Raw genomic sequence first — 26357 nt, forward strand, 5'->3', positions numbered from 1 at the left:
TACTGTAGCAGTAAACAGAACCATTGAGAACAAAATCCCACCATAAATCATGGAAAAATTATTCTGTAATACGAAATCAAGTCGTTCAGTAGTGGTGTGATGGATTAAGAGCCTGAGGTCTTTGTAATTTGTTCAAGTGCAGTTTAGAGCATATTTGTTAGATGACAAGAGGGAAGGAATGTTCTTCCTCAGCCAATGTTCTCATTGGTCCTGTTCATGAGAGCTTCTGCCAGCATCAGGGGGAACAGCGCCACCGTCATGTGCACTGCATCCCCAGACTGAAACTCCTCGCTGTGGCGTGAAAAGATACAGTTGACTAAGGAAGAGATGGAGCAATGACTTCGACTGCTTGGAAGGGTGAACTGGTGATGTACAACTGGGGGGAAAAAAACAGAGGAAAAAGGCAAAAAAAAAAAAAATCCTAAAAAAAAAACAACCTGTAATTCCAGCCCTCCTAGCCTGCTCGTCCTGGACGGAGCAGTGAGGGTCAATATGACATACTGACATAAAATATGAATGACACAACTTCACCATTAAATGACAGGATTCTTTTCAGATTGTTTTCTTTAAGAAGTCAAGAATTTATTATGATTCATCTACCATATGAGACCGACAGAGGATACCACCATAATTGTTTTAACCGATTGACAGTCAATTTAAACTGCTGGTGTACAGTCATTTAGCAGAGGTCAGAAAGGTGTGTGTTCAGCACACATTTAGTTTGTATACAGATTATCAGAACCATCCGTAGTGTCTGTAAATTACACATATCAACATTTACACACTCAACCCAAAAGAACATAATCATGTGTACCCACAGAGTGATCGTGCTATCGATGTCGTAGAGGCTCAGGATAGTCGTATCGTAAACGTTCCTTTCACTGGTGTCCAGCGACTTGTCTACTTTGACCCAATGGTGCAGGAAGCAGCAACAGTTGATGGATTAGCTTCTGTGCCTCGTCAAACAGGGGTGCATAATTTGAAGTAATTCGATTAAGTTTTCCACAGCAGCATTTTAACATGAAACAGACTTGTGTTTACTATTGCGCTAAACAGCCAGTTTGTACCTCAAGAGTGAGTCACTGTAATGTCCAGCCCTCTCTCAGTCCAACATGGAAGGATGTAGAGGTTATCACACCAACTGGACAATTAGCTCACCAGCTAGCAACCACAATGTACTGAAAAACATTTCAAATGGGGCTGATGAATAGTTTGCTTTGGCTGTTTGCTTACTGCACTGTTGCGAAACAGATTAGCAAACTGTGGTGCAGGTTGATGTCCCGTGATACACCAAATACAATATAGCTGTTGTATTATGGGAGTAGTTAGCTTTTTGTCTTTTTGTATGAAAGTGAAGTGTGTAAAGTTAAGGTTCTGTCCACATGAGTTAGTGGGCTAAAGAAATAGTGATACACTGCTCCCTTTAGTTTGGAGCGATGAGTATGAACGAATTCTTAAGGTCTAAAGGCAGCAACGCTGAGTTTCCCTTGATGAGGTAAAGTTAAAGGAAACGGACAGCGGAGATTTCAAATCCTAAAAAATGTGAGCAAACTTCTTTTTTTTAATAAATCTGACACGATGAGCAAAAAAGGGATGACTTATCCTGTCATAGTTTAGTCAGTATTAATTGCACCTTCAAGTCAGACAGATGTTGATGCACCTATCTGAGCAGAGTAAAAGTCACTGGAGCTCTACAAAGGTGTAGTTGCACCAACCACAGCCAACAAACACTGAGGCCACTGCTCAGACATGATGCACAAGAAAGCATAACATCACTTTACAATGTGTAACATTTGGAACAGACCGTCTGTACAAAGCACATCTGATATGCTGAAGCTTTGTTTTATAGTTGTGCGTTAAATCAAGTCAGCAGGTTGTAGTCCAGGTAAGTCTACAGCCTGGCATGCAGCCTCGACAAAGACCACAACAGCCGTGACCAGCAGCCTCGTAACTTTCCCTATACAACATTTCCACATTTTCATTAGCTCTTTTTGGCATTATATTCTATTTTAGTCCATTTTCTTCAACATTAACCCAAAATTCAAAAGTATTTAGTTCTTCTTAGTGGCTCCAGCTGAAGTACACAAGAATCTCAACACAGTGGCATAGAGACCCACCACCAACTCGCATTCCAGCAGTATAACTTCAATGCAACCCAGCCAAACCACTGCAGAAATACGAACACTTACCTGCAGCATCAGCCACCTAATTACCCTACAGAGTCCATGCAGACCCAACGCACAACTATAAATCAAGGTTTAAGGATAAAATAAAGTCTCTCCTCTTGTACTGAACTCCTTTTCCCAGAAACCCTGTAGTGTCCAAAGTCACAGCAAACACAAGGAGAGGGTTAAGTCGCTCAGCTTCAGGGTTGATGTGGAATGTCCAAGAGGGTCCAAAGTGAGAGAGGACGGATCTGTTGCCTTCTTATGTGATGTCCTTTTGTCTGGGAGGCCGGTGAATGTTCCTGATCACACATTTCACCATCCATTCAATGCCTTCATTCACTCCGTCCCTGCATCAGAACAAGTGTTGGCCAGGTCATTATTACATTGAAACGAGCCTGCTAAAAACAAGAATACCAAATCTAATCAAGAGTAACACAGCAGGACATCAACCGACAGGATTCGATCCCTGTAACTCTCAACCAAACATACAGATACACCTAATCCATTATGTCAGGCATGATGGCATCACTATGATCATACATCGCACCACATGTCTTTGAACATGAGGAAGGGTATTGGCAGGGACCTCATGTTAACGAAATGCATCACAATACTTGGGTCACAATACCACAGCATCTTGCAATATTCTGGTGTGGTGTCTTACTAGGAGGGCACAAGTTGGTTGTGTTCCTGGAAAAATGTAGGCGTCTTGGCTCTGAATGTCACTCACGTGGACGCACTGTGTGCCGACTCTTCTTTTCACTCAGTTGTTAGTTGTCTTGTCATCATCAAGTCAAGCACCTGCCTTTAACTTTTGTTTTTGTTTTTGTTTTTTGGATGGCTATGTTTTGTTCATCTAACACATTTAAACATCCAGATTCATAAGTCAGAGTCATAATTTAACTGGGAGCAAATTAGTCAATTCAGGACAAAGTTCACATATTCTGTTGAGAATTGGTTCAGCAAATTTGCATCTCATGACTTAAGCAATGAAATAATGCCCCAATGTTTGTTTTGTGTGTGTGTGTGTGTGTGTGTGTGGGGGGGGGGGGGGGGGGGGCGCTACACTGTTCAAAAGAGAACCAATATCATGCAGTTGGATCAATACGACTTCATGATTCCATGTTGTAGGAAAGGGTGGGAAAATAGCAAGAATGTGCCAAAGGCTTAGAAATACGTTCAAAAGAATGAGAAATTGCTTTTACGATGTGCATCAACCTGACGATGTGGAGGTTGAACAAGAAGTTCTGAGATTTTCACTCCTGATGTGAGAAATGTACCAAAGCAAATGAGAAAAACAGTAGAAATTGAAGAGGAATGTTCACACTCTTTTGGAAATGAGTAACCAAGATTGGATGATAAGAAAAAGGAAATTATTGCCCAATCTTTCTCGAAACACATGTGTTTCTCCCCAACATAACTCCCACTGCCTCTTGGAAATCCCATTGCAGGATCTCAAATTTCCATCCACAATGAAAGGAAAATAGAAAGAACTGCCCAAACCCATTACGAGGTAACAGTGCTTTCGATTCTTCTGTATCTGTGTTGCACTTTACAACACAAATGCAGACAAAAAGTTGGCAGCATTGTCTGATTTATGGAATTCTATTCCTCACATTTGATATTTGGGAAGGGTTATGGTTTGTTTCTTTTAAGTGAAACGCAGCTGTCCTCCTCTCCATGTTCATGATTAGTCTACTACTACTGGCTCCTCCATTTTAATATGAACTGGGTGACACCAGGGAAACTAAACAGTGGAGTTGCAGACAGTTCAACTATGAGCTCAGACTCTTACTTACCCTGTGAGAGCAGTACAAGGCTGAACTAAACAGTCTCTCTTGCCGATCTTGGGAGCGCAGTCACTGAAGGCTGTTTTAATGTCCGGCACTGACAAACAGTTCTGAGAAAAGAGCGTACGACACATGACATCCATATATTCATATATTCACACGTAGTTACGACCTTATCAAGGGGGACTCGGGTACATCCACACTAGGGTAACAGTTAATGAGTTGAATCAGCTGATTTCAGTCTTTCAATTAATTATCAAAGGAAGTGAGACATGACTAGAAAGGTGTTGTCTAATGTTGTCAATTACAATGGCAAATAAAAGTATCCAGTAACAGGCACTTTTACTGACCCGATTTTGATACAAACAAATGCCTTGTAGCAGCAACTGCACTGTTTTACAATTCTGTGCTGAAGCAAGACTCATCGTTTTGGTCCCCATTCATTATATCGACTCCAATCAAAGGAAGGATTAGGCTCATGTTTAAAAATGCAGGGAGTGTCATGTTATCGTCAGCTCAGTGTGAATGAAAGATTAAATGGTTCATCAGTGTTTCCAAATTCATCTGCTTTAATGTGAACACAGTACGTGAACGGTGGTACAGTACCGGTACATCCTGCTTGTTGGCCAGCACCAGGAGTGGAACACCTTCTAAGGCCTCACTGCTGATCATTTTCTCTGGAGGGGAGGAGAGTGAAATGATTATTGGCACACACTGAAGTACAACTGAATATTTTTAGACACCAGTTCGGAATTTGTCACAATATCCAAAACAGAGAATATCCTTTTAAAGATTTATTTTAAACCCTTCTCAAGTAAAACAAAATGAACTCAAACAAGATGGAGTGCATAAATGTAGCTGCTGCTTCCCCAAGAAGGACAGCGTACCCCCACCGATGATCTGCTGGTCCAGACCCAGCCACAGGAATGAACAAATTAGATGTTGACTGCAGGAAGATCTGAAGGTCTGCCCATGAGATATGGAAGATGTGAACGTCTGCACTTCAAGACTTTGAAGGTTTGCATCCACCTGGACTGGCATGTCCTTTGTCCGACATTCTCTTATCATGTCCTTAAGAAATCCTTAAATGTGCCAAAATATTGCGACACTTTGATTACGTTCCAGAATCACTGTGACATCAGCCCCTGACACATATTAGGCCGTAGTTCTAAAGAACGTGCAATTTCAAATGTAGTGTGATATGCAACTTGTCTAGAGGGGAGTACATCCAAACCAAAAGGTCAGTGGAGGTGGGGCTAGAACCAGATATACACAGGGCTGTTCAGAGTGCATGATGGATAACACCAGGATGTGCCTAATGCTCCTGTTGAATGCAGATTTATGAGAAACAGATGTTTTCCAAAGGAACTGGTGTTATAAGTTCCATCCATCCATCCATTTTCTTCTGCTCATCCTGTCATGGGTCACGGGTGGTGGAGCCTATCCCAGCAGCTTTCAGGTCAGAGGCAGGGTTCACCCAGGACAGGTCACCAGTCCATCGCAGGGCCAACATATACAGACAGACAACCATTCACACTCAATGTAGAGTATTCCATTAGCCTTGTCCCCTCTTGATGACTTTGGACTGTGGGAGGAAGCCAGAGGACCCGGAGAGAACCCACGCAGGCACAGGGAGAATATCCAAACTCCACACAGAGAAATCCAATGCCCAAGCCGGGACTTGAACCCGAAACCTTCTTGCTGTGAGGCCACAGTGCTAACCACTTCACGACCGTGCCGCCACATGTTATAAGTTATGCCTCCAAATGTTAAATTTCCAAGGTTGTTCATAAGAACCTGAGAGTAGAAGAGCTATTCACTCTTACACTCTGCAGGCTACACTCTGTGAGACCCTGGGGCCTCTTTCCACAAAGATTTATCAAACGTACTAATTGATTTTGAACTGATTCTGGATCAGTCTTATTTAAGTCAGAATTTACGTATCAAGCAGCAGAGCTGAAAGCCGATTGACCACCTGACACCCGTGTGTTTGCGTTGCAGGATTCAGCCATGTATTTTTATTAGTTTTCTGTGATTACGGCCATCATTATTCTTTCATTATAAACTGCAGGTGTAATGTGGAGAGTAGTAACCACGCGGATCTTATTCCTACTTCTTAAGGATTGAAAAACCCTTTCAAAGGACAATGGTGTCTTTTTTTGGATCTGTGACAAACAAAGATGTCTCTTAAGTCTGCAGACGCTGTGCTGGAGGCAGGACATCTCTGCAGCACCACAGTATCTAATTTGAATTGGTATTTTGACGCACAATAAGCCTTTAACAAATACAGCATCTTCCTTTGATTTGAAAATAACATCAAATCAATACATTTTTACAAAACTGATATTGCTTTATTGCTCAACAAGCATCTCTTTCTGAACAGGGTAAAAATACATACACTTCATACCTTTTTAATATATATTTCATACTGCTGGGAAATCCCATTTCTCACTGTATTCAAATCTGACACCCTGATGATACATTTAAACCAATTGTAATTCAACTGAGATGACATTAAATACGTTAATGAAAGCTAATGCAGCCTCACTAATTTGAAGAGCGTTCATCCTGACTATTTCTTCAATGATTTGAATAACTAATTATCATCTTAAGGGAAACACGGTGCTGCAGCGGTCAGCACTGTTGTCTCACAGCAAGAAGTGAGAGCACAGTCGTTCTGTGTGGAGTCTGCATGTTCTCCCTGTGTGGGTTCTCTCTGGTACTCCAGCTTCCTCCCACAGTCCAAAGACATCAAGAGGGGACGAGGCTGATTGATACTCTAAATTGACCGTAGGTGTGAATGTGAGTGTGAATGGTTGTTTGTCTATATGTGTTGGCCCTGTGATGGACTGGTAACCCATCCAGGGAGAACCCCGCCTCTCGCCAGAAGGCTGCTGGGATAGGCTCCAGGATAACAGGATAAGTGGAAGAATATATGGATGGATGGATTATTATTCTTTAAGTGGCTTGACTTACTACAAAGTCTCAGCGTGCATAGCAGAGCAAGCCTTGCTACCTTGAGAGGACGGTGATGATGGTGATGATGAATTGAAAATTATTATTGGACAGTCAGTTGTGCTAGTGGATTTATGTTGACCAGGGACTTAAGTATTTGGAGAGCTGTGGACTCAAGTCAAACTCTAACATTACATTTTAGGACCCACGGGATATGATAGCTGTATGTAGCCAAACAGATTGATTTTGGGGTTTCGAAAAAAGTGGAACTGGATCCTGAATAAAAACAGCTTTTGATCCCCATTCCTACATGTAACTGGAGTTTAAAACAGATCTAAGGAAAACTGATCACATGTGCTTGATTCCCATTTACACGTGCATGATACCGATCTGATTTGTGCCACGTGAACAAAAAAAATCTTATTGGGGTCACTTGAACCAGGCAATGTAAATATGCATAAACCACACCAGTGTATGTGCACGAGACCAAAATAATCCGACACTGATTCTGTCTTGAACTTGTGAATGAACTCCTGAGTACACAACAAACACATCCTTAAGATTGTAGGAGCCAGGATAATTTGGCAATAACATGACATTCTTTTCCTGAGTGTTATTTGAGAAGAGAGTTTAGGGGAGTGGACTGATGAGTTTCAGGAACCGCAGCAATGTCAAGCTGACCCAAGACATCCCATCTGCCAGAAAATGAAATATTGCCAGATATTTGAGGACATATTTGTTGGGGAGTTGATAATCTGTGTAATTATCCTGTATTTGGTTTATGATCATTCTGAATTGATCCAATGGAGGTGTTCACAGGGAAAAGATATAAACGTCTGAGGTTTCCTCTGTATTGGCTGGTCGATTTGCAAACTAACACAGCTTGTGGTATCTTTAGTGACAGTCAGAGTCTTGAGGGAGATCCTCTGTCTCAGGCTTGTTCATTTCCTCCACAATGATGACAGGCCAAATAGAGTGGCTGCACTTTTCAAAAGCCAGACTGCCAGACTTTCACTTTCCCGCCACCTACAGCACTGCATTACAACACAAAGGAACAGCCAACCTTCTGGCTGCTTGGGTCGATAGCTTGTGTTTATATAAAGTCATGGTAAAACGATGAGCAAAATGTAAAGGGACACAAACAGCCACTAATTCAGTGGGGATTATCCAGGTCGATGGGTGAAACAAGTATCCAGTACAGATCATGCATTTCTTACAAGCATGAGTGCCATACCATTCAAATGTGTCAGTATCTGTACGTTGGCAAGCCAGGCTCTGTTCAAGTGTCATTTTTTAACATAACTGAACATCTGTGACTCCACATCTCTGTACACACACGAACACATCAGCTGAGGGCATGAAAATACGGCTATGCAGAGCTGTGGGTTTAAATCTTTGTACCTGTGGTGCTCCTGCTGATGACCTGTAAGACGTGCATGATTTAACTATGGTGCATTCATTCAATTATAGTTCTGGTGGTCTATTTTGGTTCATATAATTTGATTGGTCTTGGACAGTTATTAATTAGGCCCACCAAGTTTCCCTGGGGCAACCACACTGCGATTTCTGCCCACACTACAGGTATATTACTATATACAATATTATTACATTATTATATTATAGAATCAATCAGAGTCTACCTAATGATAATGATACATGATTGTTTCCAAACCCAACATTTCCTGTCATCACACTAAAAGAATTTGAATATAAAAGTCTGTTTGTTTCCCCTGATATGTTAAATTTGATCAGAGACCAATCATAGAGCTCACATGAGTCTCAGAGCCCGTTAGGATCATGTTGGTGCTTTAGTAGTGAGCCGTGCCCAATGTAAGTATATTTACTGAAGTCATGTATTATTAAGGAGCCCCTGCACTTTCGGTATTTCAATTTTCTTCCGCAATACTTATAAGGGAAACTTTGTATATGTGACCAATTATTCACAGTCTCAAAATTTGAAATGGTGCACAAATGAACATGTAAAAGAACACAACATGCAAAATAAACATCATTATTATTATAAAGATATTTATAGCATTATTTCATGCCATCTGTGTCTGTGTCAAAAAACACGTCACAGACTTTAGGAAACATGTATGTGTGTAGTAACAGCGCGCACGCTCACATACACACACACACACACACGCGCGCGAGGGCCTGACAGTCTGTGACTCACCAAAGGCTTCCTTGGATTCGGACAGACGCTCCTCATCAGTTGAATCTATCACATAGATGACTCCATGGGACTCAGCATAGTACTACATAGACAGGAAGTAGACAAATGGGGTGTCAGAGAACATTCCAGCTTACTGGCACTGTCACCTAAAGTGCTCTGATAATGACTCATTTTAGTTTTTTGCTTGCTATTAACACCAGGTTGTGCTTTAAAATAGATATTTTCGACATATGAGGCTATAAACAGTAAAAAAAAAAAAAATTAAATCAAGGAGGCTTAATGAATGAAAGGGAAAGAATATAATGCTGGTTATTATTTTGGTAATCAACAGGACAAGTAAAATAGCCTAAACTTCCTGAATCAATCATGCAGCCCTACAGCTTGTAGTGTATGAGAGTCTTCAGCACAAATATGCCGTATGTCTGTCAGTAAAAAGCAAGTGAAGAATTCTATCCAGGGTATTTTAGTGCCATTTAATTTTCTACTCACTTTGTCCCAGAGAGACTGGAGCTCGTCCTGACCTCCCAAGTCCCAGAACATGAGACGTGCCTTGCCTACATCAATTGTGCCAACTGTGAAGAAAAAGGAGAAATATTTTAGAAAAGCAGGAGGATTCCACCACAGGGAGGATTTCAGAGTGAGAGTTTCCTGAGAGAACAACATGGCAATATGTATTTACAAAGACATTCTCCCTTGAAAATGTAACCAAAAACTACAATATTGTGGGTTTAGCCGCAGTTGAATAAACTGATCACCTAAATTAAATATTGCAGTCTTAAGTATTTGATTTTAGGTGGTCACAATTAGTCATGGTCCTCTCAGGCTTAACGTGAAAGACTGCTGTAACTCTGCTGCTTTAAAAAAAAAGTCAACATTTCCATTTCTCGCCATAACAATCACAACTGAAAACTTACTGTTCAGGCCAACTGTCGTTGTGATCTTGGACAAATTCATCCCTTTGTAGTTCTTGCTGAACTTTGTTTTGGTTTGTTCCAAAAAGGTCTGCACAAAAACAAAAAAAGAACATGAGAGATTCAGCTTACATGGCAAAGTGCAGCAAACATTGTAGAGCCATGCAGTGTAAAAAGGACAGAAACATTTGCTTTCAGACTCGGCAAGTTTTCATCACAAAGTTATTAAACTGATCAAACAAGACCAAGTTTTGCTAAATTATCAAGCTTCACTCAGAAGAAAAATAACACATATTTCCTCAACGGGTACTTTTTTTTAAACCTTTTTTATTTGAATTAGACATTCAACTCCATTGAAAATGCTAATTTCCTAAGTTACGAAGTGCTCCAACTATTTTGCCAGTGAAAATTATTTTACATTTAATTTAAACGTAGACGGAAGGTGGTCTTGATGCCACCACACACAGGTGACCGAGACCCCCACGGTCCTCCAAGGTGGTTCAAAACACAGCCATTTAAACTTTAGGTTTAGATAAAAATATTACTCTGACACGTGATTTTAAAATGGAATGAATACTGGAAATGATTTCGTTGGCCAAAACTGCTCCGGGACGACGACAACACACAGTAAACAACGCTCCCGTTCAACACCATAATCGTGAGATCCAAGTGAACTTAAGCATAACTTACCGTTTTCCCAGCGTTATCCAGCCCCAAGATCAGAACGCAGTATTCGTCCTTTTGGAACATATATTTATATAAACCAGATAATAAAGTATACATCGTTGGGGGAAAATTGTAAACAACTGAAGTTCTTGCTGAACACTCTGGGCAAGATTAGCTTGATAACTTAGCTCAACCTACATTTGAGGCTAAAGCTACCGGGACACGACTCTGTGGCTTCATCGTGATATAACAAAAAACGATATGTCAATTACCCGAAATGTTTCACAACTGTACATACAACAAAAAATGTCTGTCAACGTCGTTGCTGGGGTTAGCTTGTTACACTAAAGCTGAAACAATAGTTTGTGACGCTACGTGTACCCGGACCCGGAAGTTGGGTGGCACCAAAGGAATTGTGGGAAAGGAAGTCAACAATGTCTCTTTAGAGGTATTTGTCAACCAGCCATGTGCGCCAATAGAACTACGATTCCCAAGGCGTTACCACATCTCTCGTAAACAAGGCGAGTCCTCGGTGCTTTTTAAAGGAATAGTTCCAAATTTTTTCTGGACTACTTTCTGTGTATTGAGGAGGGAATTTCAGTGAGCCTCAGTCAGCATGTACTTTCAGGAGCGTGACCCTGCAAGGCGTTTTTGTCCACCTCTCCAAAGCTATTAATAGCAACAGTATGGATTGTTCTCAGCAAGAACCCTCCCAGTAATCACTGAACTTCATGAAATCCGAAATGTTGCTCTAAAGGCGGACATGGGATGTTGTTGTTTTTCTTAAGATGGAAGCGCTGCATTAAATCAATGCCGTTGTTGTTTTTTGAAACTAACTTTTTAAGTCATTCATAGTTCATATATTTGTAGACCATCTATTCAAGATCCATTTAAGAAAATTTCATGATTTTAAGAGGTGAATCAGAAAATTTCTCAGAAAGAATGACTCAAATCACACGACAGTTATCACATGAAAGTCCCTTAAGTGGCATATGGAATTACTTTTAACAATCCATCCATCCATCAATTTTCTACTGTTTATCCTGTTAAGGGTCACGGGGGAGCTGGAGCCGATCCCAGCAGCTACGGGTGAGAGGCAGGGTTCACCCTGGACAGGTCACCAGTCCATCGCAGGGCCAACACATAGAGACAGACAACCATTCACACTCACATACATACCTACGGTCAGTTTAGAGTATCAGTTAGCCTCGTCCCCTCTTGATGTCTTTGGACTGTGGGAGGAAGCTGGAGTACCTGGAGAGAACCCACGCAGGCACAGGGAGAACATGCAGACTCACACAGAAAGATCCCGTGCTCGAGCCGGGGTAAAGTATTTGAATATATATTATATTTGAATAGTTCTCCAAAGACATCAAGAGGGGACGAGGTTAATCCAGACTCTAAATTGACCGTAGGTGTGACTGTGAGTGTGAATGGCTGTCTGTCTCTATGTGTTGGCCTTGCCGTGGACTGGTGACCCGTCCAGGGTAACCTTCGGGCATGGGATAGGCTCCAGCCCACCCCCCGCAACCCTTAACAGGAATAAGCGGAAGCAAATGGATGGATGGACAGAACTTTGAATGATCTCAGGATAAGGCGGCCTCTACCTGACTGACTGTGGCAGTGAAAGCCATCACAATGTCACAGTGTGTCTCCACCATGACTCCTACTAGACATGCTAGTATTACTCTTTCCCTCTGTCACAAACATGTTTTAGCCAGTCAACAGGAACACTGCTGCAGTCTTTGTTTTACGTTTTAAATTGGACCTTCAGACAGCTCGTGATCCCACCTCGACTGTGTTGTGCTACATGAAAATGCAAATGCAGATATGATTTATTGTCTCCACCTACTTGCCCAGTGAGTTCAGATGGAAATGAGCAATTACACCCCATTTTGGTACAATGCATCCCACCTAGTTACTAGGTTAATGCTCCTTTGTGCACTTTCCTTATCTAAATAAACAAAATGAAAAATATAAATGTGTCACCAGCCAGTTTGGTCTCCTTTTAATTAGCTGAACTAACAACACTTGAACAATCTTCTTGAGGACACAGCATGTAGTTCATGTCCCACTAGTGACCGGAACAATGGTTGTACTACAGCTGAGACAGTTAGCTGAGGAGTGGTGACCATTTAGGGGGGATGTTAAGTGTTGTCATTGGATGGCGCCTTTACTCCATATGTTATGGTACCTCTTATTGTGGTGTTCTCAGGCTGTTCGAAACATTACGGTATGTACAGGACGTGACGTCACCACGTTCCCTCAAGCGCCAGCTCTCTGCTCCTGGCAGGAGTATAATGAAAACAGAGAGAATAAATATGCCAGCAGGCTGAACGTTATAATGAGCATCTCTTACTTTATTCTCCACTATGCTACGCTGTGCACTCAAATGCTTGACAGGGGAGTTGGTCCTTTTTAGTTGCACCCGTACATTTTTCTGAACGTACAAAATGATATTGTAGTGAAAAAGCACTAATAAAATGGAACAGTGAACCGTTAGCGCTGCCTCTCCAGAACTAAGGGTTTTTGGGGTTTTTTGTATGAAAGGAAGACTGCTAAGCATATTTTTAAAACTGTTTGGGATATTTTTCAACATCAAACATAGGGCTTAGTGTGTGTCAGTCTTCTGAGTGTGAACATGACGTCAATCAAACAGCCTACACCCTTCGTTTAGCCAGCAGGTATCAAAACAAACATCCATGGGGGATTTTGGACCAACATGTTAGACTTGTGGTGTAAAACTGCATCCTACAGTCCATTTGACACAAGTTTAATCATTGTAGAATGTATTTGATTGGCCAGTGACATGGTGCTGGAAACATTCAACCGCTACCATGGATCCATAAAAATGCAGAATGGATTTGAAGGTGCACTGAAACTGCTCTGGCATCAATTCATCCATCAGTTACATTGGAAGAGACATTCTTTTTCAATTATCCTCTTTCCCTTTTACTTATCCCCTCAACAAACACACACACACACACACACCTAAACATGAGTTCTTTGCCCTTTTGTTTTTTTAATGTGTTTGTTCTGCATTACCCCCACTTTTACTGTGCTACATATTTTTGTCCAAAACCCAATGACAAATGAAATGAAAGCCATAATTCATACGATGCCATCCATACATACAATGCAAGATTAGAGTGTGACATGAGTGAAGTGGATGAGAAAGCAGGCAGACACACCTGATAAATAAAACATGTTTATTTACACAAATATTTTCAAATACTAGCCTTCTACATAAGGACATAAAAATATATACAGTGATATGGTGACTCAACTGCTCCATTCTCAGGTCAGTGTGTACATGTTCTGATTTATTTGCATCTTCAGGTTTTGAAATGAAAAGAAAATGTACAGCAGGATCTAAAACTTTCAGACTGTGGCACTAAAACACAGGAGAATTCTACCGTTCAAGTGCTCATCAACATTATAACTTCAATGTGTCCCTCGCCATGGCTGTGAAAGCAACTCAACCCACAGAGAACCCATGTGACTTGGCTCTTAGACTAACAGCATGCCAGTCAGTCAGACTGTTATTGTTGTGATGGAAAGAACTAGAAACCACATCATAGCACCTGCATGAGTAACTCTCCTTAAACAAGGTTTGGTCAGTCTCCTCCTCCAACACCGGAGTAAACTTTGGTTAGGTCTTGAAATCGTTCAAGGAACAGGAAAGCAGCACATTAGAGAAACCACGTCTGTGAGGACCTGATGAACCACATCTGGTTAGAACAGAACACTAGAGGTGATAGTGAAGGAATCTTATTCAGCAGTCCAGAACACTGCAGTTCACATCCGGGCATTTTGGGAAGTGTGTGTGTGTGTGTGTGTGTGTGTGTGTGTACACGCAACAGAGAGGGGGTGGGGGGTTCGGTTTGTCTCATATCAAAGGAAGACTGGTTTGTTAAAAAAGAAGAAATTAAAAAAAAGAAGACAAAAACAACTCTGGCAGACAAAGTGTGACATGTCATTGTGTTCACCTACACCAGTGACAGGGAACAGCACCAAACACAAACTGCTGCGATGCGGAGGGAGTTGAGATTCAACAAGGACGATTCAGCAGTAGTAAACGAGACAGGATGGGCTCCTTTTGGTCCTGATGGCCTACACTTCCTTCCTCCACCTTCTGCTTATTTAACTGGTGCCCTGACAATCCACCCAACAAACTTGCCATCTGTGGATCACACTCACCCAACATCAACAGCCCCTCCCCACTTTTTGTAATGGCTACAGTGTTTGAGGGACGATAAATGATCACCTGTAGATGTGAAAGTAAAACAGCCAAGGAAGATAGTAGGGATGCACCACATGAAATTCTGGGCCTATACTGGTACCGATGCTTAAAACACACAATTAGGCCGACAGCAAACCCCCTTTTTAAGCTAGTGCATTTGGCATTTCATCTCCCTTGAGTGCTACAGAAATAAAATAAACAATGAACATCATGGATCAGTTGTTGAGTATTCAAGCCCTTCACACCATCTTTGAATGAGCAAAAATGACAACTTGTTCTGTCACATGAACAGATAAGCATCGGCAAATGCTTATTTTCCAACAGCAGATAACAAGATGCGTATCAGTCCACACATCAGTGCATCCCTAGAAAAACATGACTCTTCTTCAGACAGTGTCCTGGAGGGGAGGGGCAGTGCAGCCACGCTGAGTTAGTTTGGATGTGGAGAGATCGGGCTGAGTGACACCTAATTGGGAAAGAGGGTGAGGGCGAGTTTGGATTGAGTTGGGGGTGTCACTGTGGGGCACCTGCAGCAGCGGGCACGGGGGTGCTCAGGGCATTTGTGGCGGCAGATAGGACGGGTGAGCCTGTGAGTGGGCCCAGGGCAGTAGAGGCTGGCAAGGCAGAGATACCTGAAAGAAGAGACGCACAGAGTCAAACTCTTCATACCGTGTCATGTATCTGCACTCAAACTGCATACTTTTACTGCAGGTTTTTGCAGGTTTTTTTTTAAAATCACAATTTGTACTAATAAGGACAGATACACTAAAATAAAAATCAAAAATCTTTTCAGTATGACAAAGATCCAACATTACAGAATTCTTATAGGTCCGGATACCAAAACAATACTTCAATAAAATGAATGCATTTCTGCTGAGGGGCAGAGCAAAAAGAAAAATACAGCAGATCACTAAAATGAGAATAGCTGGTTTAGCTTAAGTCACCGGTGAAGGTGATGCCTTAACTTGGCACTAAGCATAAAACCTCAATGGTACACATACAAGAAGCAAGTGTGACCCAGGAACAGCAGAGAGCATCCAGTGAATTATCAAAATACATCATCCTGACTGATAATGGCCTTCCTCAAAAATACAAATCTGTCAGTTGGGCCTAAATACACAGTGAGGAAGAAACGGGGAAGCAGCCACATACACACGAGCTGCAAGAGAACCCTGAGAGGGTGGAGTGGGGTGGGTGGAGGGGGACTAGGGCTGATAGAGCTTTACTCCAAGATTTCAACTACTGGCCGTAAACATTTGAGCAAAATTTGCAGCCAGAAAAACACACTGGATTAATGATGGCACTGCTTATTCATAAAATGGGAATTTCATGTTTTTTGTGTGTGAGTGTGTGTGTGTGTGTTCTCACCAGTGATCATGCTGGCTGTGCTAACAGCTGGGTTCCCACTGGGCAGGTTGGCTGCTCCAGGCACACGAGACTGATCCTTCACTATGGGGACTGCAGAAAGAAAAAATACCTCTCATTTCAAAGCTTCTATCCGCATAATACCCCATCTGATGGAGGAGACTTCGGTGTGTGTTCCTGAATCATGCCTTGAACAAGCACAAAGGTGCGGACCAAATAACCTCCATTTACTACTAATCATCAAAATTATTGACTTTAATATCATTCATATCCAAGTCCGAAAAAGAAAAGACCAAAAGTTGGCTGCTTGTGAGGGCTTACAGAAGTAGGGATGATCCATGGCCTCACGAGCAGTCAGCCGAGCCTGGTGATCGTAGCGCAGCAGCTTGTCTAGGAAGTCCAGAGCCTCAGGGCTGACCAGGTGCTGGTTCTCACTGTGGACAAAGCGCTCCCACCGCTTACGGGAATGCCTGCAAAGAGACCAAAGAACAAAACTCACATTTTCACAGGAACACTGCTGTGATGATCATTATTCAATCTTCATTGATTTGAATGACAGGAAGTTCACCATGTATGGCAGCATGGCTCAGGAGCTAGAGTGGCCCTCTAGTACGGAGGGTTACAGGTTCAATCCTCCTAGTCGAAGCTCTAATCACAACCACAAAGCAGTGTGTGAAAACATACATGACACTGGTATTGATCAGGGATGAGCTGTAGTTACTGTCCCACTTTTTTAGAGCCCTGCTTAGAGCTATTATTTTCGGTCCAATGCTGAAAACAGTTCTCCCAAATATCACTGTCATGATCAGGAACATAGCCAACACATCATCATCATCATCATCATTGTGCGACTGCAGTCTCTTCTTACCTTCCTAGGATGTCATTGAAGCGAGGTTCCAGCTCAATGTTGTACTTGTCAATGTAATCATAGAGGTCTTCTGTTCCCAAAACTTTAGCTATTCTCACCAGCTATGGGAGAAATGACAAGGAAAAATAACACAGTGTCAGCTGTTTAACGTAGCGCAAGTTTAATGTTTCAAACATACCCGGCAAGTGTTGGGTGGATGCCAGTCAGACCAGCCCCTACATGTTTTTTACAAGTGAGAATACTGCAAGAAGCATGGGCAATAGACATAAATGGTGAAAAGAACAAGGCACAGATTTCCAACAGTCCACTGCCTTTATATGAAATGAGTGGTGAATCTCTTTCACTGCTAAAAGGCTTAAAACATTGAAAAGCATTGACTGCTTTAAAGTGGGGTCACCTGGTCATAGTTGTCATGGCCATGAAAGAAGGGTTCCTTCCTGAAAATCATGCTTGCCAGCATGCAGCCCAGGCTCCACATATCCAGACTGTAGTCATACATCTGAAACACAAACAAATGTGAGAACATTCATGTTGCTGACTCCTCCCCCTAGTCTTATCTTGAAATTTAAGTCTTAACCCACGAACGGTTCTCTGAGGGTGAGATTGCTTTCTTGGACCTTTTCAACTACATATTACATATTTTACCAGCATTTGACTGGTGCTAATTTTGTGCTACTGCTATCTGCAAAGTAACAAAAAGGAATTGCCGCTGCAGAAGTGACTTCATATGAATATTAGTGATATATATGTGGTCTATTAAGACATAAATATGGCAGTGGTTTATGTTGTTTCTGAGATATAAATCAAGACCTACAATGCAAACAGCTTACAGAAGACATCTCCCATAACATCCTGACAGATATGTGGTACAGAAGCAAAATTCAAACCATCCCAGAGCTTTACCTGATAGTCCACCAGCAGCTCTGGTCCTTTAAAATATCGGGAGGCGACTCTGACATTGTACTGCTGTCCCAGGTGGTAAAATTCTGCCAGACCCCAGTCAATAAGGCGCAACTAGACAGAGACAGGAGGTAGTCACAAACTGTAAAAAGGCTGTATGCATGTTGTCCAACAGCCCAAATTCAGGATTCTGATTATTTGTCACACATCACTGTTCAAACACAATCTCATTTTACAAAGCTACAATATAATGAAAATGGTCAATGTATGATAATTCTAATAAAATTTGGGGTTTGGGCTGTTAGTGCAGGGACAGTGGCTGTATTCAGTACCACTCACCTTGCGGTGCTCATGATCAATCATCACGTTATGAGGCTTCACATCTCTGTGCATGATTCCCATGCTGTGGCAGTAGTCCAGAGCCTACAGGAAAGAGCCAAGACACCAATAGTAAAACATCACCCACAATGATCCAAAACGTGATCAAAACACACGGCATACAAGAAATCCCACATTAACAAGCGCACGGCCAAAACAAAGGCCTCCAAAGTAAAAGTGTAAGAATATGAACTGAGCAGAATGAATGAGAGCAAACAGATATTTCCCCCAATAGACCCAGCTGGATAAAAAGGGTCAAGAGTTGACTTGGAGAATTCCTGGATAGTTATGTCTTGCACAATGCAATATTTTGGTTGGAGATTTTTTCAGTGGGGCCTTGCTCATCATGTTAGCTATTAATAATTAGAGTATAACTAGGGTAAAAAAAAAAACTGGTATTGCTTTCAATGCTTGACATCAGAACAATTGTAGGGGAAACAATGCAGCTGCACTATGAATGACTCACCTTGAGGATCTCATACATGTAGAATCGAATGTCATAGTCTGTCAGGGTCTGGTACAGTTGCTGGAAACCAAAACAGACTCATCAGAAATTCTAATGGTTATGTCCTGATATAAAAAGATTTAAAGGGGGCAGCCATTCATCTCTCACATGAAGAGGTGGGTATATGCCAGTGATTGAGGATAGAACCAGAAGATGGTAGCCTTTCTGGCACCGAAGACATAGCACTGGACTTTAATATACCTCCATCACATACACACACGCGTATGGGAAAACAGCGAGTATGCCAAGAAAGGAGGCATCCACAAAGGAAGTTAGATAATAAGGACAAAATTTTCTTCTCACCTTAAAATCTGTGTTGTTAACATGTTCAAACACCAATGCAGGTGTCCGGGACTGGGGAAAAAAAAAAAATCTTTTTGTTGATGGAATCACACTTAAACCTCCATTAGCAGCACTAGCATAGCTGAGGCACTAAGCAGTAGGGTCCTATGACAACAGACAGAACTAAGAATTGCATTACTTGCACAATGTGAAATAGCCTTTACTTGCTATAATATGGATGCAATTTCTAAAAAGTGGAGTTTCTCTCCAGTGCCTTTACAGCTCCCCCAGCACCTGTGCCAAATGAACAGATGTTTGATTGTGGGCTTACTTTAAAGTCTATTTTTGTTCCAGGTTACCAGGAATATTATTACCAACAGACAAACAGAAAAAAACGTAGCTTTCATAAAAATTTTATAAATGTTGCAGTGTGAATGAACTTTTCAGTGCGTGACTTTTAGATGTAATCTGCCATTTCTAATTAGTTTTGGTATGAAGCTAAAGATGCTTACAGTCACATATCAACATTAATTCTATGAACTGACCATCCCTCTGAGGCTGCTGGACCGTGTCAAGCTACCCCAAGCTACTAGTTTGTAAATGGCAAGTTGCAAAATTCAAGCATGACAGCACGAGATGGGTCAGGTGTACAAAGGATTGTGCAAGATATTTAGTATTTAATAAGTGCCCCCTATTAAATTCCTTAATTCCTATCAGATGTTAACAGGCAATCCAATCACTTTTGGAAAAAAAGGATAGTGCTACGTCAATTACATTGTCACTGATTAATAATCTGATCAGCAATCGGAATAAGCCAAATCCACACCAACAGGGTTTTCATAATCCACTTTCATTTCATCACACAAAATGCCATTGCCAGGCAGTAGCTCCCAAAGGCCACAAAGTGCTCAGTCTTTGTTAGAGTCGGTACTAAATCAATGCTAAAATGTAGCAAATGTGATGGTAATTGTTTACTATGATGAAAATGATTGCTTAGCCCCAAAACTTTGGACAAATTCAACCCCAGCTCCCAGGCACAGGTTAAACATGCTGTCTCCAGGGATCAGTGAACAAATTCCTAGTATTGTGACATCCATAGTATACATGTTGTCAATTCTTAAAATAAATCTCTACTAAGTAATTAATTAAGGCTCCAAGTTTCACCACAAGCTTTTTAGTTTCACTGACTATTCCAAGCTTAATTGGGTCAAAGACATATAATATAAAAAAACAATTGAAAAACACTGCAAACTTGATTTGTAATATCATTTAGCCTGATAACTCAGGTACTTATTATCACGGGGTCCAAAATTAACCCTCCTCTGACCACCTAGGGTGGGTATTATTTCCATCACGTTTTGATGTCATTCATGGATGCGCTGCATCTCTCCTTTGCTACTTGTGTCTGACGTTTACGAACACAAATTTAGATACCCGTTTAAGCTTGCTGCGTGCACCACCACAAATAGCTTTTATGTAGCCATGTCTACATGACGTACCACACCCTTGAAGAAGAAAAAAAACACCTATGAAAAGAAGTTTCGGTGCAAAGTGGCGGTTTAGAATTGCGAGGTGGGGCGACTAAGTTAATGCTGAGGCTGAGGTGATGAGTTGCAATGTGTGTTATCACTATGTCAAAGACAAAACTAACAAACTTCAGATTTATGTTCACATTAAACACCATGCAGAATCTAAATTGAATATCATGAAACAAAAGCATTTGTGTCAAAAAGCCAATTTATCATTGTAGTTGGCAGCAGTTTAGGTCTTCAATGTTTATGAAGGTACTACTATATCATAATGAAACACAGCACTGTGATTCAAGTCTCTAGGGAGAGCCATGACACAAAACAGGAATACCAGACTAAAACTTCCTAGGAACAGATGGGTGACAATTTTACTGAAGAAAAAAAATTGTGTGGGTAAGCTGTCTGGCCACCATCAACTGAAAAAAACCACAATCAGTGCACCTTGGTGTAAATTCTGCACATCTCTGCAATGCACTTCAATAAACTATTCCTCAAATTTGTTGTTTTGTTAATAGTGCTGAAGAGTGCTGTTGAAAAACTTGGTCTGAAAACCCCAAAACTGCACAGACTGAAACATATGACGCATATCATTTTCAATACTGAAACCGTTCAGTGACTTTCTGTTCTGTGTGGACATAACTGCATTTGTAACTTTTCCACATTCATGACTCTGGGGTTTTTTCCTCAAGTTGTCACCCATCTGTACATTATTTCATTTAAAGCCACAGCTGGACATGTACTTACAGTCACAAGTTTGCCAAGCCCAAATGAACCCAATAAGCTTGCACAGGAGGTGGGCTCAATACGCTACGATATTTGTCAGAACCACAGTATAATTTAAGAAGAAATATCATTAGTATAATATTGCAGTAACCAAACAATTATCCCTTAGATGAATATACTATACTTACAACAGGGTCTTTCACAATATCAATGAGGGAGATGATGTTAGGACCTCCTCGGAGATTCTCCAAAATCTTGATCTCACGCTTAATCTTCTTCTTCTTCACAGGCTGAACAGAAAAGGATGAGATGAGTTTCTGAGGGGGAACTGAAGAAGTTACGTCGTGTTCAAGAACCCATATCTGCCTACGTTTAGGCATTAAATCACAGGCTTCTCCCATGTTGTGTGATATCAGCCATTAGAGACTGAACATTTTTGTGACATTAACGTAAGTGACAAAAACTTTGCTGTGACAGCCCTCAGATTTACATCTGCACAAAAACTTCAAGGGTCCTTCTTTGCCCCATTTCTCGCATCTCCACCAGCGTTTGTGTAAATCAGCTTTCTACATTATGTGCAATCTGCTAACACACAAGTGGCATTTAGAACTACTAAAAACAAAGTTCAGACATAGTAAACAGAACAACGAAAAGGAGAATTACAGATCAGTTATTCCTACATGCCCTGAAACCAAACTACAGAAAACAGATACACATTCACCATTAAACAAAATCTTTCCTTCATCAACTCTTTTCATGTCACGCCTTCCATTTTCCTCTATTTTTTGATTGCGGAGAGTCGTTTCAATGAGTGTATTGATAAGCATTGCTCATGATAAGCAGTATTCTACATCAATAAAACCGAACAATACACATCCCTACTCATTGTATACACTTACCTTCAGTATCTTAACCACCACTTTCTCATTATTGGTGATGTTGATTGCCTCAAAGACTTCACTGTACTTGCCACGGCCCAGTTTTCTTACCAACTGAAAATCATCCTGGTTTCTGTGAAAAACAATGGCAACCAAATATTAGCTGGGGTGAAGAGTTTTAAAGCAGCATGCTGCAAACATTGCAGTAAAGCCACAAGTATTTTACCCCCATTCCACTACGTGGGACTCATAGTCCCAGTACTCCCTGGGCCGGAGAGTGTTGACCTCGGCATACACTCGAGCCCGGTTTGGCACTGGTCCTGACATATCTGACAGCTTGGCAGAGTGGGTGAAGAGATCTTACTGCTGCGCAGGTTGGTTGGAATACAGGGAGAATTGGAGGGAGGTCAGGGGGAGGGAAGGGGATAGGTGGGGAGGGAGGGAGGGAGGGAGGAAGAGGAGGGAAGGTAGGGGGGTAAGGGGGTTTGATTCCAACAGGGCAGGGGGTTTGGGGGTTGCCTGAAGACAGGGAGGAGCGAGAAGGGGCACGATGGGATAGCTTTGAAAAAAGTGGGAGAGAAAATGAAACATGGAAACACCACATTAATATACTGCGACATATAAGGCGATTGAATTGCAAAGGCATGAAATAAAGACAAGCAAAAAACAATTAGAAAGAATTGGAAATTGCAGCTGTGTGGATCACAGATGTAATCAGTGTTGCAGCAGAAACTCGGCTTGTTCCGATTGGCATTGATATTGTTAATGAGCGACCGAATGGATGGATCACCATCATTCTTTCCAAAGATGATTGGATCACCTTTTAACATTTAATAAGAATTTAGCAATCAAATAGAGGTTGCCTATTCTCTACAAGGTAAAATGGAACCAACTCCTTTGGGTAAATATTTTCAAACAGTGTTCACTTGATACTGCTAACAAGGACAGGAGCGGTGCATTAGCGGTGCTAGCTTGACAAGGTAAAGCAGCCTCGGAGGGAAGATGAGTCTGCAGAATTTATGTTACAGTGTGACTGTAAGTAATTAGCTTCATATCAAACCTGACTCTAAAATGGAGACTATATAAATATAAGATATTGAAAACTATAGTCACACAGCAACATTACTAACAGGTTTATAAAGCAACATTGTCCCTTGTGATAATGGTCAACAGTAACCCAGAACAATTATTGGACTTAGAACACTTCCATTTTGGCTTTTTTATTGTCACGGTGTGTTTTCTATTCAGAATCATGTCTCATTTATTCACATTGTATCTTATTTATTTGCATCATGGTGATTTTCTTTGCAGCTAATTTCTTTGTCCTCCATGCTTGCTGCCCATCAGTGATGGAACTCCTCCCATCCTTCACTCAATTGGTTCATAAATCTGCGATTTCCATGAAACACAATTGGATGTTCTGAAAGTAGAGTGGATCATCCAACCTGAGCATGAATGTGGCACAGCTGTGCCTGAACAGAAGGGAGTGCAGGAGGGGAAGAAAACTGTTGTGCCAGTGAAGGAAAAAACAACTGTTTTCCTCTTACAGATTTAACACTGTTCCCATGCTACTAAAAATAGCAACAATCATGCACTTGCACAAATGGTAAAAGTGCAAACTAGGTAAAAAAAATTATTAAAAGGTAAATTACGAGACCATTTTGGTCGCAGTCTCGAGCCCTACCTAAAAGGTATCTTTTGGTGATCTCATGCCTTTGTGATTGGCTGTCACAGCCTGATGACAAGTTGCATTGCCCCTGAAGTTGTCTCTGTTTGAACTGCTGCTGCAGCCACAGTAGCTACACGCTCTCAAACCCCCATTCAAATGCATGAAAAAAACTCCCAACTTCACCTTGTCATCTGATTTAGTCTCAATGCAACCTATGAGCTTTCCAGCAGGTGGCAGTCAGAACTAGCATCAACTCAGTGTTTTAACCAGTTAGTCAAAGTAGCTCTGGATAATGTGGTCAACCTCCATCAACGAAACTAGCTGTTTGAGTCTCCACCAAGAGCTGGCTTAAACTGTGGCAGAGGCAGCCAGCAGTGGCACTTCCGGGACATGCCATGGTGGCTGCCGCTGTTTATAGGACCAACCACTGCATTTTGAGAACCTGCTACAGCAGTTTATGGACCTGTAACAGCAATTGTAGACCCGCAATTGTCTACAGTCTAGGTCATGGACTTGAAGCACCATTTCACAACGTACCACTGTGGTTTGTGGAAATGATGTGGCTTATTGTAGACTTTTCATGGCATGTTGAGGACCTGACATGGGATTTCCAGCTAATTTTTATTGACCAGTGACTTTAGCTGGAGCTGGAGTTCCTGTTCAGACACTCAGGTTGTGAGTTTATAAATGTTAAGTCCTAAAAACTTGCTGTTGCAGGTCTTCAGCTGCTGTGGCTAATCTTCATAAAGCAGTCCAATGTCCACAACTGCTGCAGCAGGTGTTCACATTGCAGTGGCAGCTGCCCCCTGAAGTGCCACTACTAATGGCCTCTGCCTCAAACCTCTACCAAACATCTTGGTAGCATAAAAGTCTAGAGGTAACATCATCATGGACTGCAGCTGAGAGCTTAATGTGGTGCAGCATGGTCTGCTACTAAATTTGCGTGGAGTCACACAACTTAATTGTGACTTTATTACCTATCTGACTGATGTAGCCACAAACTTACCTTTGACAAACACACAGACAACTTGTAATATCATTATTATTATTATTTTATTTTTATAGCAAGTTATGCTGCCACCTCTATGTTAGACTTGGAGTACTACATACACACAATGTCAGCTTAGCTTTTTCCACAGTTTAAATGGACAATTAATACCCAAGTATCTTGATGTCAAAATGTGTGCAAATTGGCAATGTTTGCATCGTGTACATTGACGTTAATGACACCATATTTAATGATTAGAACACAATTCCAAATGACACCATCACAAACCATGGATGAAAATATTCACCTCGTCGCAGTATCTAACACTGACAAGCCTTGCTGAAACCTCCAGACCTCGATTAGCAGACACTGAATTTTTTCCTACAATATATTCTAGTAATGATAATTATTTTGTCGAGGAGCATAAAGATAACTTAACTGGTTAGTCATTGTGGTCACGCAGAATTTACGTTCTTTGCTCACCATTCGTTCACCTGCGAGGAAAACCTGTACATGTATCTTAGAAGCGAAGGTTATCATCCGACAACGATTAAGCAAAAGGTTGTTGACCGGAGCAGCCCAATGGATAAACTCTGGTTTCCAGTAGAAGGTGTTGGTAACGTTCACTTATAGGTGCTAGGTGGGCCATGACTGGTAGAATGCTAACTTTAGCATAGCGAATGATGGAGCTTCGTGTATTTTCCACTGAGAAGGTGAATTGGAGAATATCAAAAGCAGGGAGCGGCTGAATTATATACTTACCCCCTTGATAAATTAAAAGCTTCCCAAGAGGCTCAATTTCGTCAATCCAGAGAGGTTAGCCCCCCTTATTTCCCGGTGATTCTTTGCCAGTAGATGATTTCTGCTGTATCAGAGACAATATGGCCGACCACGGCCACCTACTTACGGCAATGGCGGCCGCGGAGGGACATACATCTTTAAAATCGCAACTAACGAAACAACACCACTTGGTAGGCATTAGGTCTGTTTTTCAGCAATATTTCATTCTTATCTGGAATTTCACGTAGAGATCTCAGTAAAAGGCCGTTTCATCGAACTACTCGAATAAATGGTAACCTGGATTAAAAAAAAAATCTGCTGGGAAACCCAACGACAAACAAGTGTTACTGTGTGTTCACACCAAATGCCAATGCGAATTTAGCACTGTTGCCTCACAGCAAGAAGGTTCCGGATTCGAGTTCCGGCTCGGACATGGGATTTTTCTGTGTGGAGTTTGCATGTTCTCCCTGTGCCTGCATGGGTTCTCTCTGGGTACTCCGGCTTCCTCCCACAGTCCAAAAATATGTTATGGCTAATTGGATACTCTAAATTGACCGTAGGCGTGGCTGTGAGTGTGAATGGT

At 41.5% G+C, this 26357-nt stretch overlaps 2 protein-coding genes and 1 non-coding gene across 4 annotated transcripts; all 3 read right to left on the bottom strand.

Moving 5' to 3' along the window:
• Positions 1–565: 565 nt before the first annotated feature.
• arfrp1 (ADP-ribosylation factor related protein 1) lies at positions 566–11061 on the bottom strand. Its single transcript, XM_086200592.1, has 7 exons — positions 10691–11061; positions 10004–10091; positions 9579–9661; positions 9090–9171; positions 4565–4635; positions 3968–4068; positions 566–2515 (listed from the first exon to the last, which is right to left on the bottom strand). Exons 1-7 carry the CDS (start codon positions 10781–10783, stop codon positions 2428–2430), a joined length of 606 nt encoding a protein of 201 aa, XP_086056718.1. The 5' UTR covers positions 10784–11061; the 3' UTR covers positions 566–2427.
• Positions 11062–14433: 3372 nt separating this feature from the next.
• On the bottom strand, positions 14434–26113 carry csnk2a4 (casein kinase 2, alpha 4 polypeptide). Of its 2 annotated transcripts, XM_086198364.1 has the most exons (14): positions 25757–26113; positions 22564–22896; positions 22359–22470; positions 21648–21749; positions 21481–21543; positions 19229–19279; positions 18887–18946; positions 18382–18465; positions 18046–18156; positions 17540–17641; positions 17143–17243; positions 16596–16744; positions 16278–16367; positions 14434–15541 (listed from the first exon to the last, which is right to left on the bottom strand). In XM_086198364.1, the coding sequence occupies exons 2-14, from the start codon at positions 22662–22664 to the stop codon at positions 15423–15425; spliced, it is 1245 nt and encodes a 414-aa protein (XP_086054490.1). In that variant the 5' UTR covers positions 22665–22896; positions 25757–26113; the 3' UTR covers positions 14434–15422. The 2 variants fall into 2 exon arrangements, with proteins under 2 accessions (XP_086054490.1, XP_086054491.1); XM_086198365.1 differs by lacking the exon at positions 21481–21543 and having other exon boundaries at positions 25757–26108.
• On the bottom strand, positions 19046–19182 carry LOC147267502 (small nucleolar RNA SNORA57). Its single transcript, XR_015112347.1, has one exon. It is a non-coding gene; the product is annotated as a small nucleolar RNA SNORA57 (small nucleolar RNA).
• Positions 26114–26357: the final 244 nt, after the last annotated feature.

Source organism: Aulostomus chinensis, chromosome 3 (genome assembly GCF_037954235.1).
Source record: "Aulostomus chinensis isolate RoL2024-O1b breed Wild chromosome 3, RoL_Achi_v1.0, whole genome shotgun sequence".
Taxonomy (NCBI): domain Eukaryota; kingdom Metazoa; phylum Chordata; class Actinopteri; order Syngnathiformes; family Aulostomidae; genus Aulostomus; species Aulostomus chinensis.

Excerpts from the sequence above, each read along its gene's own strand:
- arfrp1 (XM_086200592.1), bottom strand. The coding sequence starts at position 10,783 with ATGTATACTTTATTATCTGGTTTATATAAATATATGTTCCAAAAGGAC. Across the intron at positions 10,092-10,690 it reads TGGATAACGCTGGGAAAACG|ACCTTTTTGGAACAAACCAA; the intron begins GTAAGTTATGCT and ends GTTTTTGTGCAG. Across the intron at positions 2,516-3,967 it reads CCTTGTACTGCTCTCACAGG|GGACGGAGTGAATGAAGGCA; the intron begins GTAAGTAAGAGT and ends GTTCTGATGCAG.
- csnk2a4 (XM_086198364.1), bottom strand. The coding sequence starts at position 22,664 with ATGTCAGGACCAGTGCCAAACCGGGCTCGAGTGTATGCCGAGGTCAAC. Across the intron at positions 19,280-21,480 it reads GGCTTGGCAAACTTGTGACT|TCCCGGACACCTGCATTGGT; the intron begins GTAAGTACATGT and ends TTTTTTCCCCAG. Across the intron at positions 16,368-16,595 it reads CATGGATCATCCCTACTTCT|TCCCCATAGTGAAGGATCAG; the intron begins GTAAGCCCTCAC and ends TTCTTTCTGCAG.